The following is a 16,148-nucleotide window of genomic DNA, read 5'->3' as shown; positions in this document are numbered from 1 at the left end:
CAGAATATGTCGCACTCTTAAGGACGAGATAGTGCTGTTTCTTTTTTTTTTACATTAGTACTGCAGCGTCCCGTAATTGTTCTTTAACTGCCTTTGAAAAAGCATGAGTGGAGTGATGTTAATTTTTGTGGAGAGATGAGATAGGCGATAACGCATCTTAGTTTCCTACCGCAGGTGTCTGCGTCGACCGATCTAAGAAGGGAACGGAGAAGATGAGCGAGCAACAGGGCGCACAGATGCCGGAACAGGTGGCGAGCAGCACAGGCAGCTCAGCGTCCCACGATGCTTCGAGGGAAGATCCTGCGTTGCCTGCTTTAAATACCTTCCGGTGAGCAACGCATGAACAAATGACCAACTTGTACCGATGACTGAGACAACATACCTAAGCGCACGTTCGAGCGTCATGTGCCGCATTCTGTCGTCTGAGAACATTGGCACGGCTCAGCGTTTGAGAAGCTTGCATTCGCGGGGAAGCCTCATCTCTTTCACAAACGACCATGGGAGAATTAGGATTAACTGAGGGTACAAAGTATCTTTGGTGAACGGATCTTTAGGTCCTATGGTGCGCCTTGAGTAGGCAACACAACTCCGGCATAATTCGAACCATCTGACGTACTTAGCATGCACCGAATTCCGGTCGTCAGTACATAGCCGTGCTCCTATTTTTCCTCTGTTGTGTTTTCAGTGAAGCTCTGCCAAAAATGATAATCACCACGAAAAATTTCTCCCAGGCAGGGAAATAGTTATTTGTTCAAGATTTTCATAACTAAACAGAAATATCATAAGATGAAATTATGATATCAAGAATTTCGATTCCTTTCGCTTGTTTTATAGAGTCGGACATTCAAAAACTGATTTCGTTGGTTCTATGACTGCGGGCCATTAGTTGTTGTTGCGAGCTTCTCTTCTTTTAAGTTGTGTCCTACGATGGAGATATGCGGGCGTAAGAGCGAGGCAGCCCCCGCCTCGTGCTCATCAGCTTAACTCCGTTGCAGTTCAACCCCGGATGCCGGTAAGCTCGAAGAAATGAATCTTACGTGAAGATCCCAACCCCGCACTTCGGCGAAACGTTTGGGAATTGAATTAGTAGTCTTTGCTTGTTTCCTCATGCGTTGCTTTCATTCAGTTCATTTGCAGAGCCTTTGGGCTGCACGCTGCATTAAAGGTGCACTGAAGAGGAATCTGAACTTGTCTTTTTACTGCGGGAACTCGATCTACGCGTTCCGAGGTTTCTTAGAAACTTCGATTCATTGCCCTGTGTGGCCGATTTCTGTAATTAAATCGAATTAACGTCCGGCTCAGGCTTTCTTTTAATTCTCCCCCGTACGGTGGGCGGAGTCGACCAACGCGTGGAGCGCCTTTCACCCAGTCACGTGGCGGCTTGCTGCTCTTCCATCGGCGGAGTAATACGTAGTAGTCCGTAGTAGCAAATAGTCCGCGCGTATTTTTATTTCCTCGGGCTTATTTTGCGGCTATATTATCTGCGAATGAAACTATTCATGGAAACCTAAAAAACAAAATAAAGTGAAAGCAAAGCCTCCACGGAGCTGGTTGAAAGGCACTTCAGGCGTTGGTCGACCCCGCCCACCGTACGGGGAGAATTCAAAATATAAAGGCGAGAGCCGGATGTTAATTCGATTTATTTAGGAAATCGGCCAATCAAGGCAATAAGTCACAGTTTCTAGGAATGCTAGGAACGTGTAGATCGAGTTCCCGCGGCAAAAAGACAAGTTCAGAATCCTCTTTAGTGCACCTTTAAGACCGAAATGATCGCTGGTATTGCGTAGAAGGGAAAACTAAAAGCGTAACAATTTTTATGCCTGTCAAGGAAAAAACACCAACTCTTTTAGACGGCAATTACGGCAATAGGTTTATCACGGTATGAACCAGCCTGCGTTTGAAGTGACGCGAAAAATTCCTAAAATGTCAGTTATAGCGATTTTACCATGCAGTATGTGTGCCTGTTAAATCTCCGAATAGTCAACTGCCAGACGTCCTTAATTGCTAAACCACAAGATAATGGCCCCATATGCCTAGGGACCTTTTGCAAAGCGCAGCCCTCAAACGCCTTTAAGTACTACATCTGGAGCCGCAGTCTAATGTCTCCCTACGGCAGGCTGAAAACGGTGACCATTGGGACCAGCTCATCGCCTTCAAGAACCGGCAGGTGGTGGGCCCCTGGAAGCATGCTCCGTATAATCGGCTGGAAGCCCCAGCTGCGTCGCAGCTCCACTGAGCCGACGCTGCTCGGGCAGGAGAGAGGGAACGCAAATGGGCACAGGAGCGAGGTGCACATGCGCCGCAGCGGCCTGTGCTTCCCTCAGATCCCGCACCACCGCTCCGGCCGGCTCACGCATCAGTACAGCCACGCCGCCAGGCGCAGCGCTGCCAGAAGCCATCTGCTGCGCCGCTTCACGTATGCCATCGCCATCGTGCTCTCGCTGGTGCTTCCCCTGCCTGGAAAAGAAGAAAGGTTAGCGATATTCAAGCGCTAACTGCTGAGCTGCACTTTGTCGCGAACGGTTCACATAGCGGCGCGGAGCGTCAAGAGGCTATGAACACGCACCGCAAATTTTATGCGCGACGTGTCCACATTTCGAAATGTAATTGTTTAAATGGTCAATGATACGGTTTCCACTATTGTTTGTTGGCAATCACACAGTGAGATGTGACACTAAAAAAAAATACGCGCTGAAGTTGGACGTATGGTTTTCGTTTTACAGCTCGGCTGGGATGCGTACGTGCCAGCCCCTGCCCCGCAATATATAGCGCGAATAATGGACTGGAGCACCACATTAGTCTAAGGACGTGCCACAGCTATCATCTTTTGGTTTTCCGTTGCAAGTGTAATACTTTGGAATGCGATTAGATTTGCATTCATATAGCGGGTGTCTCCGGGAAGCCCACCACTAATTTTAAAAGTAAATTTTTTTAGGTAAAGACGCCTTTTTTCTGCTATAGTAGCAACAGCTTGCCGGACACCAGAGAATATGGTAATCATGTTCAGTAGAAAGTGATTAACTAAATTCTAATAGTCAACTTTTAAACGGTCTCTTTGCAGTTAGAGCTTCGCAGCTGGCCATTAATGATAACCATATTAGTTTTTAGGATTTAGAAGAAGCGAGTACCCTCGCCGCTGTGGATGAAGAAAGTTGAGATGTTTCTCGCATAATTCTGAAACTGCGCACCTGTGCTGCGCGCAGACACAAAACCATACCGCTCCGCGGCGCACTACCACGGGGCCTTCTCTACCGTGCTTCGCCTGGAGCAGCGAGGAGCGGTGAGTACCTCAGCGCAGGCTGGAAAGTGCCTGTGACCTGACTTGTTCACCAGAGGAATTTCAGCAGTAGTACTTGTATTATTAAGGACAGAACAAACTCAATATTTTGTGTCTCAAATGCATCAAACTGAAATGTCTCAAAATGAATTTTGTGCCATTCACTATATGGGCGGCCCTGGACTTTGTTGCGCAGGGCACCCGTACACTGACTGGCACATAATTCTATGTACAACCCAGCAGCCGTGTATTGGAGTTGCGGCTGCGGCATTTGGAACAGCCTGCCCTTCCTTCATATTCTTCTCACGGCGAATACTTCTGATCTATCCACATACGAACCGAGTGAAACTGCATTGGGAGCCGGATTATTATTAGTTACGAGGCTGAAAAGAATACTGGCTCAAACCATTTTGTTGGACAAGGCATTTGGCGCCGATGCCGGTGGTATGGCACTTATGTGTACCGAGTGAGAATTGCACCTCAGTCCTATCAGACGGACGCAGTCTCGGCAGTATCGGAAGACTGGCTTAGTTTTTCAAGAACAATTCTTCACCATAAGCCAAACTACGTTCACTGCAAGAGAAATACCGCTTCCAAATGACACCCAATCAAAAATTTCCGACTCCAACTGGAGCGGTCTTATATTGCGAACGTGTCTCCATTGCAGGAACGAGTACTCAATGCCTATGATAAGGCTTCGGTAGGCGGTTACATTCTGAAGCAGGCAGTCTATTCCATCTTACCTCTGCTTGGTGACGCTGGATTGACAAGTGAAAGCTTTAACCTGTATCACCTCTCAATCTTTAAAGGAACTTGAAACGAAAGAGGTCAGCTAATGTTCAAATCATTTGGAATGTAGGGATGTGGTCTAATGTTTTTCCCTCGTAATATGCACATAAGCTTGTGCACCCGAAGTAGAAAACCATGAAAGCATCTTGTGTTCCAAGCTCCTCTTTCGAGGCTCCAGAACAGAGCAAAAGTTGTGGTTTTACAATTCCTTATTTGTCTTGCAATCACAAGGTTGGCATCACTAATGAGGCAACAGGGCCTGGGTGCAGATAGAATAAGCACAGAAACGCACTTTCTCGGAAATAGTTCTCTTGCCTCAAAATGAAAATGTGACATAAGGATGTCGTAGTTCCAGGCCTCAAGAAGAAGCTCTGTCTCAAACATAGTTGCGGTCTGTCCCTGTGTTAAGTCGCGTGGTACACATTTGCTAGGGACATACGATAAGTGTGGTAGTACATCCGAGTTCCGAGGTTAACATGATATTTTCTCCACAATTATTCGCGAAACCTATCCATGCACTTACTACGATATTTTCAGCTGTCGTTCACTGCAAGCTAAAAATAATATAACGGCTCTTTTTTTATTATCAGCATTTTGAAAGTGCAGATGCCCTGAAACATTCGCTTCATCTCTTCCCTGCTACGCATGAGTATGAAACTGTACAATAAGTGGGTGGCGATCATCTCTGCGCTGTGCATAGAGCATTCATAAAAGGGGCTGTGAAGTAACATCCTCTTTCCCATAAAATACAGTTCAAGTTTGACGTGTGAGGTATTTTTTTACATTGCACAGCAGCTGAGGTGTATCGTTAAGGCAGAAACTAGACCCAGAAAGCGGCACTGAGTTTACAGTGCGCAAGTCTTCACAGTGCACCCAGAATCAGAAAAAAAATGCTTCGCCTGGCGATATCTGGTTTGTTCTGGCAAGTGTTTGTTGCATTTGTCTTTTTCTTCAGTTTGATTGGTTCTCTTCTTACCGCTTTATGTTTCACAGACTTTCTAAGATGTTCAAAGTTTAACTTCGGAGGCCATTATTCCGGATGTAGTTGTGTCAAAGCATTTTTTACGACAAACTATTTTAGAATTTACGTTATTTAGCTAACAGCCATTTAGTTCATAGCGGAATCCAAACATCTCCGAAGCAGACATGGGATAAATATTCCTGTGTCATGCTTCAAATGGCAAAGTAGTTATGTATGAGAAGGCAGCGGAACCACTTTTGCACTTCCCCTGCGTATCTGACTGCCATTTCCAGCTGTCTTGAGGATTTGCTCACTAGTTTCGTTCCACTGTGAAGCTACCACTACTGGGAGCGGAATAATCAATACTCAGCTTTTCACTTTTTCAGCAAGACCTCGTGGATCTGGGCTTTCGGCACTCATAGCATTCATTGAGATTCGTACCACAATATCCACAAAACGAAAAAGAAGTTCTCCTAGCACCTTTATGCGCTTTTGTAACGAGCAACATCTGAGAAGATGACCGCGTAAAGTATACTAGCCCTGGTTCTTTGCAAACTTTGTTTCGACCAGCTGCTGCGTGATCTAATCTATCAGCGAACATCATGTTCTGGATATCGATTCGCCCAGATTAAACGCATTCTTCAGCTTTTAACATGTCCTCAGTGCACCATCCTGTTTCCACGCAGCGCTGGTGGTCGGATAAAAGCCGGAAGCAGGACATGGGGCATGCGTCATCCCCTTCACCGCCGCAATGGGTTGAACCTCCCTGTAGCGCCGTTCAACGAGTTCCCACTGGGCACCGCTCGTACCACTGCACAAAGTTGTCATATGGCAGAACTTCCGCAGACCAACCCGACCCTGAGCAGAACCATCTGGTGCGTACATCTGGCGAGAGCCCACATCTTGAGAAGCCGAACTTTTAAGATCAGGCTGCTTTAGAAAAGTATAGCCTTTCTATAGCGTTAGAGCTTCACAACTGAGATGGTTTAGGATGACCCAGCTGAGAAAGTGGTGAATAGGGATGAGCTGTGCAGATGAAAATCGAAGATGTAAAAAAAAGATAATCGTATGCTTCTTTTTTGGGCTTAGATGGTACGTAACCCAGCAACCCGTGAATGGCCCCTTCTGCTCGTTTCATACCAGCATAAGAAAAAGCGCTACAAAGCTTTTTCATCTGCTCAATGGCCGATGGCACTTGAATCTGGTGCGACTCTGTGGTGTCAGAATAGCGCAAATGCTTGAACTGCCCCGAAGATTAAACATGGTTAACGTCAACCTTGGAGGTGAAATGGGAAATTTTCCGTCGTTAAGCCGTGAGCATGAAGCATAATATTGGTCGATTAATTATCTAAGGTCGAATAAAGCACGTTTTTCTCCATTACCCTTAACAACGATCGGTTGTCTTGCTTTCTCATTACATGTCTTTCCAAAGCTCAGTTCTTCCTTTTGCTTTCGACTTGGATGTCAGTAACCCACATTTGTTTCCTCACCCACTCGGTCCACTTCCTGTCTCTTAACACTACAACTATCATTTTTCTTTCCATAGCTCTCTGCATTGCCATAAATTTAGGCTGAACCCTTTTCGTTATTCTCCGTGTATAGTGCCTCATAGGTGAGTACCGGTAAGAAACAGCTGTTCTATATTTCTTGAGGGATATTGATAAACTGCCATTCACGATCTGAGGAAGTCTGCCAAATGCGCATCACCCCATTCTTGTTCTTTTAGTTATTTCCCTCTCATGATCGGAAACTGCGGTCACTACCAGCCCTAAGCGGACATGTTCCCTTACCACTTGGGGCACCTCGCAACCAATCATAAACTGCTGTTTCCTTCCGAGCTATTGAACATTACTCTGCATGTTAGTTTTTAGACCACCCGTTCTGGTTTGGTTGTTAACGTCACTGATAGTTTTTGTAGTTCATCTCCTAGGTGACTTAGAAAGGAAATACCATCAGAGCGTGCTTATTTTTAAACAATGCCCGGAAAGACAAGGTGCGACCACATGACATGATTTTGGCTGAAAAGCGTATAGCTACGCGGGCTAGGCTTGGCAGACCTTGCCGAAGCCACCAGCGCCGCGGAGCAGTGATAGAGCTGCTAGCCAAAGCCGCTGCTTTCACTTGTTACATTTCTCCGATGAGTATTTTTATCTTTTGTTAATCGCATTTTTATTTTGTTAATTTCGGGAGAAGATTTCTAGCCACAAACTCCTTAACGGGCATTGCAGAGTGTTTGTCGGGCCAGCTTCAGTATGCACGCTCGAAGGCATAGTGAGCCATATATATGGTATATCGGCCACAATTTATAAATTCGCCGTCGCAGTGATCGTCGACAGGCACTAATTGCTTGGGCCGCCGCGGTGGCTCAGTGGTTATGGTGCTCGGTTGCTCACCCGAAAGACGCGGGTTCGATCCCGGCCGCGGCGGCTGGAAATTCTTTGGAGGAGAAATTCTAGAGGCCGGTGTACTGTGCGATGTCAGTGCACGTTAAAGAACCCCAGGTGGTCGAAATTTCCGGAGGCCTTCACTACGGCGTCTCTCATAGCCTGAGTCGCTTTGGGACGTTAAACCCTATAAATCAAACCAAACCAAACTAATCGCTTGGGTGAAAATGCAGGAATGCGAATTTGATGCCTCCCTCTAAGAGGCGCTAGATGGCATATATAGGCGGTGCATCTATATGCCCTCACCAGGTAGGTACTACGAGGTGGAAGAACGTTCCTCCACGGACATGCAATACCGCACTTTGAGCCAGGTCTTTCGACCAGTTTCATGAAGTACAAAGAGTAAACGGCAGTGTGTTTTTGTGGAGACCGAACTAAGAGTGGGCAAAACGGAGGCCAAATACACAACGCTACGCCGGACGAGTACGGCGCAGTTGCAGAGCAGGTTAAGGCATAAGTGATAGTCACCTCACAGTGGCAGCTGCACCGCTAAGTCTACTATTACGCCATCTCTCTTCCCGACTCATAATATGATGTCTACTGAAACATAAGCTCAATCTTGTATCCATACCAGGATGGCATCATCAGCTTGCGACCACAAAGAAAAGTGTGTCGTCGTTTTCAGATGCCGGCATCTCAGAACTTCAACCGCGATCGCGCGGCCATAAACGTTTCAGGCCTGGAGCACTGATAGTGTTTGTATGAAAGTTTGGGCGGCAACTTGTCGTAGCGTTTCATCCTATACAAAAAGGCAATGATAGCATCAGGAATTTACGGTTCGAAATCAGCAGCACAGGCAGCAGTCCGTTTTCTTCGCGCCGATGTAAGGACCGAACGTCGATGTTTCAAGGCGAAAGCCTTTAATGGCTCATGCTCGCGGTGTCCGTCCGTGGACTGGAATCGTGCCAAGTGTGGCCTCTCCTCCGCGCAGCGACGCAACCTCCTCCGAAGCGGCCCAGTGATTCCGCGCCAATCAGTTCGGTGGGTTGACCACAAGGCTTTCGCCAAATACACTTTAGAATTTCCAAAGTATCTTCAGCAATTCCTTTTCACCCAAGGAAAAGTTCATAGGGAATGTTAATTCTGTAGGCGTACTTTTCCAGTTGCGAATATCTTGGGCTGAAAGATATGCCATCAGCAAATAAACTGCCCCGATAGGTACTAAAGTTTTAGCGAGCAAATTATTTAAAGCTAACAGTAGCACCAGCTTTAGAATTGCATTAATATCTCAAAGCACCTGGGTATTTCTGATTCTGTCCGTCACTATGTCAATGCGTGGGCGTGTGGACGCCGGGAATATTGGGAGGAACGAAATACACTTTAGCACTTGCCATTTCAATTACCTGTACTTTTTCTCAACACCGGCAATACATTCATATCATACTTGCAACATGAAATTTGTGTCCTAATTCACGCTTTAACGACCTTCACTTTTGATTAAAAAGAAAGAAGAAACACAAAAAGTGCACAAAAATGATTGTGCCAGCTTTTCTTCACACACACACACACACGCACGCACGCACGTACACGCACACGCACACGCACACGCACATACACACACACGCACGCACACACGCACACACACACACACACACATTGAAAACTAAACATTTAGAAAGATTTCCTGGTCTTGTTGGGTTTGATACCTTGGAGGAATCTTCGACACATTTCCAACCAAAAGTTTTTTAAACTTTGAAACCCAAACATAGACACAGCGAGAGGCAGGACGGACGGGGCATGTAGGAGTGTGATTCTACTCCACCTCTTTTTTTCATGCAGGGAATCATTCTGGGATCAGTTTTCTGATACGTGAATCAGAGCCAGTTTTATTTTGTGTAAATCATAAAAAAGAAAGGATCATTTACGTTTTCAGATGTGCACCGTACCTTCAAGCTGTTTGAAACATGTATTAATTTTTTTTTCGAAGTGCTCCAACCTCCGCAAAAACATGCATATTCCAATTGATACAGCGCAACAGAAAGTAAAGAAAGAATTGTCTATTCATGGTTAAAGAATGCAGCGCGAAAAGACAAGGACCAACGAAGAAGAGGACAGGACTGGCGCTGTCGTCGACAGCGCCGACAAGCGCCGTCGTCGACAGCGACTGTAAGAGTAACATTGCACAAAAGACGCAGCACATCCTTGGACGGCTTATAGGTTGTGGCAGTCACACAATTGTACTGCCCGTGGGCTTAGGCAACTGGACGTTTCCCGTCGCTTCTTCGTCTGCTGCCGTTCTTCAACATAAGCACTACGTATGGTCTCTCCGGTTGCTTCCGCTGCTTGAGCAGCCTCCGCCATCAGCCGCTGTAATTAGCTGGGCACCGCGCTTCCTTTGGCACTTTTGGGGTTTTGGTGTTTAACGCGCAGCAGACTGGTGATCCTCATTTGCAGATGCTAGCAGTAAAGTGCGCAAAGTTTTCATTTCTTGGCGCTGATGAGCATAGGACGCAAGGCAAGGCTCCCGCTCGCTCAGTAATCCCGTAGCCCCCAGTCGCAGTACCAGGGCGCCACCTGTGATGCGAGCTTATAATGAATTTTGTTAAGCGTCGGTGCGCCTCTTGTCAGTGTACCTGTATGAACGTGTGTAATTGTCCTAAAGCTTGCCCGTTTTATAAAAAAAAACTGAATAAAAAGATCGATGAGGTAACGTCAGTACGCAAAGCTGCACCCAAGCCGTGACTTGAAGGGTTCAGTCTGTGTGAAAAAGCGCGGAGGAATAAAGGAGCATATGCCAAAGTAAATTGTTGATATTAGATTGGCTGTCATCCTCTTTAATTTCATTTGTTCGCCTTCAGGGACCATTACACGCGTACTGCAGAAGAGAATGATCTTCAGCAGTGCACAGTCATGAGCATTATGAAAGGAAACAAGCTTTATCTGCACAAATCTGCGTATTTTCTAGTTGTTTCTCCGGTAGATTTTAGAATCACTTGGGGATATCATGCGCCCAGAAGAAGGGAAGATCTGTACTTCTGTACTTGTCTCACGTGTTATGGAGTAATAAATAAATTAATGCTCCAAATTTGTCCCACCACATGCTGCTCACGACTGCACACCGTTCATATATACTTTGTCATAATTCATTGAAAATGCTTTGGAGAGAACAGTTTAGTTGGGCTATTCACGGGCCGAGCTCTCACAGGGCGCAAAACGGATCTTGAATGAGTAATGCCCATTTCTTCAGCTGTCCCGACTGCCCGCCGTACGACAGCAAATGTCCTCGTCATTCACGCACTGTGTGGCCACGAGAATGCTTTAAGATTTTGATTGTAAGTTCACTAGCACATATATTAACTTCAAATGACTTGTGGGAGCGCATTGGCGAGGAAAAACAGGAATCTTCGAGTAAAGTATTAGAGGCAATTGCGCAGAACCGCGAAGACATGTAATACTTGTGTGTTATGGTTCTTGTCACGTGAGAGGCGACCAGATTTATGAATTTGCCTGCGTTCACTTGCTTCTGTGTCGTTCGAGATTGTCGTAAGTTGTCGTAGGAGGTTGCCCGCAAATAGGAGCAACCGCCTAGAAGATTGGCATTGTTTTCGCTTTGCGGGCACAATTATTCGGTCGCCATCAATTTATTACCCATGTCGAGGTGGGGAAGGGCTCATCTAGATCCACGCGAATCCGCTAAAAAAGTATTTTTGGTGGTTAATTAGCTGTAGAAATCCTACCGGTCTTGATGGTGGTGTTTTACAGAGGCGTTTTAGAGTGTGCCCTACTGTGAACGGGTTGAGAGAAAGGCCGTCGCTGTCTCCGTGTTGAGTTTAGGGGTGGCGAAGAAATTTTGAGATAAGGCGCAAGTATCACTTAAAACAGTCTCCACCACAGCAGAAACAGCTGAGAGCAGCTTTGATCGTTGCATATAAATGCACGTAGTTTCGTGCGTGACAAGCAATACGAAAAGGCCTTGTTAAACAAACCACATGAAAAACACACACACAATAGAACTTCGCAGCAATCGTTCAGGAAACGGTTATATTTATGTTCGTGGCTCTGGTGATGCGTTAGCATTACCTTCGTGACCTGTTGCCTCTTTATTCTCGCTACATGTACAACAGTGTCGTTTTGCAATAGTAGTGATGCCTTCATATCGTTTGAAGCTGTCGCGCTCACAGTCTTTTTGTTAGTTGATCGTGGCTAGCGTGGCGTTCCCTCCTCCGTGTTCTCATCGGACATGCACAGGGGCTTTATGGAAGCAGCGCATATGCCGTGGGTGGCTGGTGGCGTGGAAGTGCATCTTTGATGATTTGCTGGGGCACCCGGGTTTGGATTCGCTTCTTTCTGACTAAAACTGTTCAGCCCGAAGCTCAAGTGCTGTAGGAGGCGAAGTTAACGGCGTATGCTTCCCATATTGTGAATTTTGCTTCACGCGTACAAGTATGCTCGTAAGGGAAAAGAATTTTGGAAATAAGTTCCGGGACACGATCTCCTACTCCTTCATGCTCCTCTATAATACCAGGGGGCGTGATATATGCTTCGATGTCGAGTGCCTGCTCAGAGGGTGACCGAGCAATGAATGCCCTTCACGGATATAAAAATTAACACTGAAGGTGTGTTCACTCGTGAAACTGTAGTTTTATGTTGTGTTTTAATGTACCGGTCACCTAAAGGTGCAGGCGCACTTCCAAGCTTGTTAACAACAGATACGTGTATCATAAGTTGAAATTTTCTTTTATTAGGCGTATAATCTGGAATCTGTGACATAGCAGTTGGTAATGAGCAGAAAAGAAGAGGTCTTTTGGGGAACACACGAGAAACAAGCCAGGTGTGACCGAGACCAAGAAAAGCATAAGCACAAATCATTGTTTTTTCGTGGTGTTTTTCTCAGAGAAAATATAATGAATATTTCGAAAATATTTTGGCTTCCATTAACTGAGCAGACGGCACTGCGCAGGGCTGCCACGAGGACTGCAGACGGCTTCACGGTGGCGGCGATCCGTACTACAGAGCCCGCCCGTCGCCACTCGAGGAAGGCATCCGACACTGCGCCTACTCGCAGCAGGTTTTCGTGATGCCATGTGCGACCCGCATTGGCTGCACGTGCCCAGGAGGCGCTGCCGTGTCTCCTGCAAGGGCACCACTTGTGGCAGTTTTGTAGTTTGCTTTCCTCATTTCGTACGGCGTTTTTGAAGGTTGTGTCTAGATGGGATTTTGATACCTTAGGGAAAGAATTCTGCAAGACACAGCTGATGATTTACTGTTTCTTTTGGGGCAATTCCTAAGCAGCCATTTTCGTGGGAATTTGCGGGACACTGGTAGTTAAGCAAAATCTAATGTTGCCATTACCTGTTAACATTTCTTCCAAGGCTTGAAGTTTCTAGAGAACCTTTGCTACACTTCATACAATCCACAAAACCATGCAGTGAATTGTTTCGCTGATGCTGCATGGAACGCTGTGCAGGGTAGTGCTAAACTATGTCTGGCAACCCCTTCATGCCTACGGTCGCAGTACCGTGGTTTGCATAGACTGCAAATTGTATGATGCCCAAAATTTTAACTTCCTCACGCCGCTGAAAAATTCCCGAATAAAAAAAGGGCTTAGACTGGCCAGTCTGAAATCGGCACATAAAATTAGCAGCGCACTAGAGCGGCGAATAAACAATACTTTTTATTCCTTAAGGAAAGGTAAATACGAGGGGGTACCCAAAATAAACCGGACTTATTTTTGTTTGAACTTATTTGTTCACATTTTAAGCACAGACCTTCAATCTCCTTCAATGTATTCCCCATTTGCAATGATACGCTTGTCGAATCTTTCATTCAATTTTTCAAAACATTCTTTAAATTCATCTTTTGTGATGCGTGACAGTGCCTCCGTCGTTTTTTTCTTCACCTCAGCAACATCAGCGAAACGCTTTCCATTCACCTATTTTTTCATTCTAGGAAACAAACAAAGTAGCACGGGGCAAGGTCTGGAGAGTATGAGGGTTGAGGAATAGGGTTCATGCCATTTTTGGTACAAAATTGTCGCAGAGACAGGGCTGTGTGAGCAGGGGCGTTGCCATGATGGAAAAACCAGTCACCCGACCGCCACAAATCTGGCCGCTTCCACCGCACACTGTTGCCCAATCTTTTCAAAACATCCAAGTAGAAAGCCAGGCTAACTGTCTGACCCTGCGGAACAAATTCTCAATGGAACACTCCTCTCACGTCAAAAAACAAATCAGCATTGTTTTGAGGTTTGGTTTCACCTGACGAGCTTTCTTGAGGCGAGGTGAATTTGAAGTTTTCCATTCGTATGATTGTTGCTTTGACTCAGGATTTGATTCAGGAACACTTGAGTTGTCCCCATAGCATCGTCCTTGTACGTCTTTCTTAATATTTCAAGAGTTTCCATTCAACTTTTTCCGAGCAAAAATCAGAATTTTACCGGCGCACGCTGTTCACGAAAATCAGCCATTGCAAAAACGACATTCACACAAAACAGTCGTCACTCTAAAGCTCTGTCTAAACTAGTATGACCTCCTTCAACGACGGCACTCGGCTTACTGACTCTGGAATGTTCGTTCTATGGACTCCTAGTGGCAAAACGCGGTACCACAGAAGCTTTGCCGACCAAAAAATTTAGTCCGGTTTCTATTGGGTACCCCCTCGTATAGTGTCAGAAATAAACTGTGTTTATTTGCAACTTAACGGTGTACAGTTTTTCCCGAAAAGTTCGTCTTTGTTCTTCTTCACCTCGCGTTTTGAAGGCACTGCTAAGCAATGGAGAAGCCATATAGACCTTCCTTGTTTTCTTCTCAACTGGCTGAAATAAGATAGCGACTGCTGTGCTGCGTCCTGCTGTCATCAGACTTCGCTCTGCTTTGTCCTCAACGTGCGACGTGTTCCGGCAGGTTCATTTACCTGCGCCTGCCGAGCAACGGGATGCCAGGCAATGTGTATTCACATCCGCCGGGACGCCTCTGCAGCCGTCACCCGAGACTTCCTGTTTTTTATGGCGCTGGCACGTTCCCTCTGCCTGCCATGCATAGTGCAAGGAAGCCTGTAACCGGGCCTGCATGTGCTTTTCCTTACCGCGTCTGGTCCATAGCGGAAGGCGTCAGACTGCTCGCGGTGTCTTCGATCTAGTTACAGCTTGTAAATTTTGTCTTTGCTCTTTGAGAATTTAAAGTAACTGCACCTACTTATCTTCTGCTGTTCCTCCGCAGTGCCATGTAGACAGTGCCCTTCACTTTCCGCTAAAAAAGGCCTATGCCCTATGCTTCCACCCCGATCGTGTTTCTCGAATATTTGTTAAACTAGATTTTTACACGAAAATACACCCTAAATATGATATAGTTTAACAGTATAAAATGCTGACGGCATCACACGGAAACTGACCAATGTCTTGTACTCAATCAAATTTATTTTTTCACATCTTGGTTGCTGATATTCAACCTCTCTTACGTTGGTTAATATAGAGATAAATTAAGAAATTGCGTCTTAGAAACTACACAGGTGAACGTCATGGCGGCATCATTGTTTCAAGCGGACCCATGTTACTGGTATTGGTCCTGCTCCAGGCAGTGCGCGTTTAGAATGGGCGCTATGTTGGTGAGGGAATTTTCTCGCAGTAAGGCACGCAAGCCTAGCAGTGATGATTAAGTCTGCCGTATGATGATGTTAATGTACGCGATGAAATGAGTTACAAGCAAATAAAGGGATGTGTCATTTTGTGCATATTTCTGTGCTGCCAACTGCCAGCAAGAAAATGATGAGCCAAAAAATGAGCGCTTTTATTGCCCACAAAAAGAAAAACAGCATTTATTTATTTATTTATTGGAAATACCTGCAGCGCCCGAAGGCATTATTGCAGGGGGCATGAGGATACATAACAGGAGATTAGGCCGGAAAAAAAAGAGGAAGAAAAAAAAAAGCAATACAACAAGGCATGACACAGCAAGTACAAAATGAATGAAATATGAAACAACAAAAAGACATGACGAAAAAAAAAAAGAAAGCCAACTGCGCACTCATACATCCGACAGCAACGCGCGGAACATAGACTCTGAACGGCACTCAACAATTTCATGGGGCAGGCGATTCCAGTCATGAATGGTAGATGGGAAAAATGCGTTTTGATAAGTGTTAGTTTTGCATTTAATTTCTCTAATCTTCCACCCATGGTCAAGTCTGTTTGACCTGAAATGCGGTGGAAGTAAATAATTTTCTTTATCTATTTTTATTTTTCGGTGAAAGATTTTATACAGCATTTCTAACCGGGAGTTGGTACGGCGTTTCCGTAACAGCTCCCATCCCAGCGTTAGTTTAATGTTAGTAACACTGCTGTTAAAATCATAATTACTTGAAACAAACCGAGCGGCAAAGTTCTGAACACGCTCAAGCATGTCTGTTAAATTTAAAGTAGGGGGGTGCCAAACAACACAAGCATACTCCAATATTGGCCGAATATAGGTAAAATAAAGAAGCTCTTTAACTTTTAGTGGTGCCATTTTAAAATTTCTTCTTAGAAAATTTAGCATGCCATAAGCTTTAGCAGAAACGTGCTCGACGTGCTCATTCCAGGTGAGATTAGACGAAAAGTAAACGCCGAGGTATTTATAGTTAGTAACTCTGGAAAGTCGGGTAGAATCTAGTTTGTATTCAGCCAAGAAAGGGTGATGCTTGCGCGTGAAAGAAATGAACTGACATTTTATTGGGTTCAGAAACATCTGCCACTTCAAACACC

The 16,148-nt window shown here is 45.5% G+C and overlaps 1 protein-coding gene across 3 annotated transcripts in view; it reads left to right on the top strand.

Moving 5' to 3' along the window:
- Window positions 1-15,313, top strand: part of LOC149355497 (uncharacterized) — a 40,144-nt gene extending 24,831 nt beyond the window's left edge. For 2 of the 3 annotated variants that reach the window (XM_089583814.1, XM_089583816.1), the window contains exons 2-5: window positions 162-328; window positions 2,117-2,473; window positions 3,204-3,280; window positions 12,372-15,313. In XM_089583814.1, coding sequence (XP_089439940.1) covers window positions 213-328; window positions 2,117-2,473; window positions 3,204-3,280; window positions 12,372-12,607 — 786 coding nt within the window. In that variant the 5' untranslated portion in view covers window positions 162-212 and the 3' untranslated portion in view covers window positions 12,608-15,313. The remainder of the gene's footprint in view (window positions 1-161; window positions 329-2,116; window positions 2,474-3,203; window positions 3,281-12,371) is intronic. The other variant, XM_089583815.1, reaches the window with a different exon arrangement.
- The last annotated feature ends 835 nt before the right edge of the window (window positions 15,314-16,148 follow it).

This window comes from Amblyomma mixtum, chromosome 3 (genome assembly GCF_055824585.1).
Source record: "Amblyomma mixtum isolate Tamu chromosome 3, ASM5582458v1, whole genome shotgun sequence".
Classification (NCBI taxonomy): Eukaryota; Metazoa; Arthropoda; class Arachnida; order Ixodida; family Ixodidae; genus Amblyomma; species Amblyomma mixtum.
Note: the sequence above shows the minus strand (reverse complement) of the source record. Positions and strands in the feature narration are given on the sequence as shown.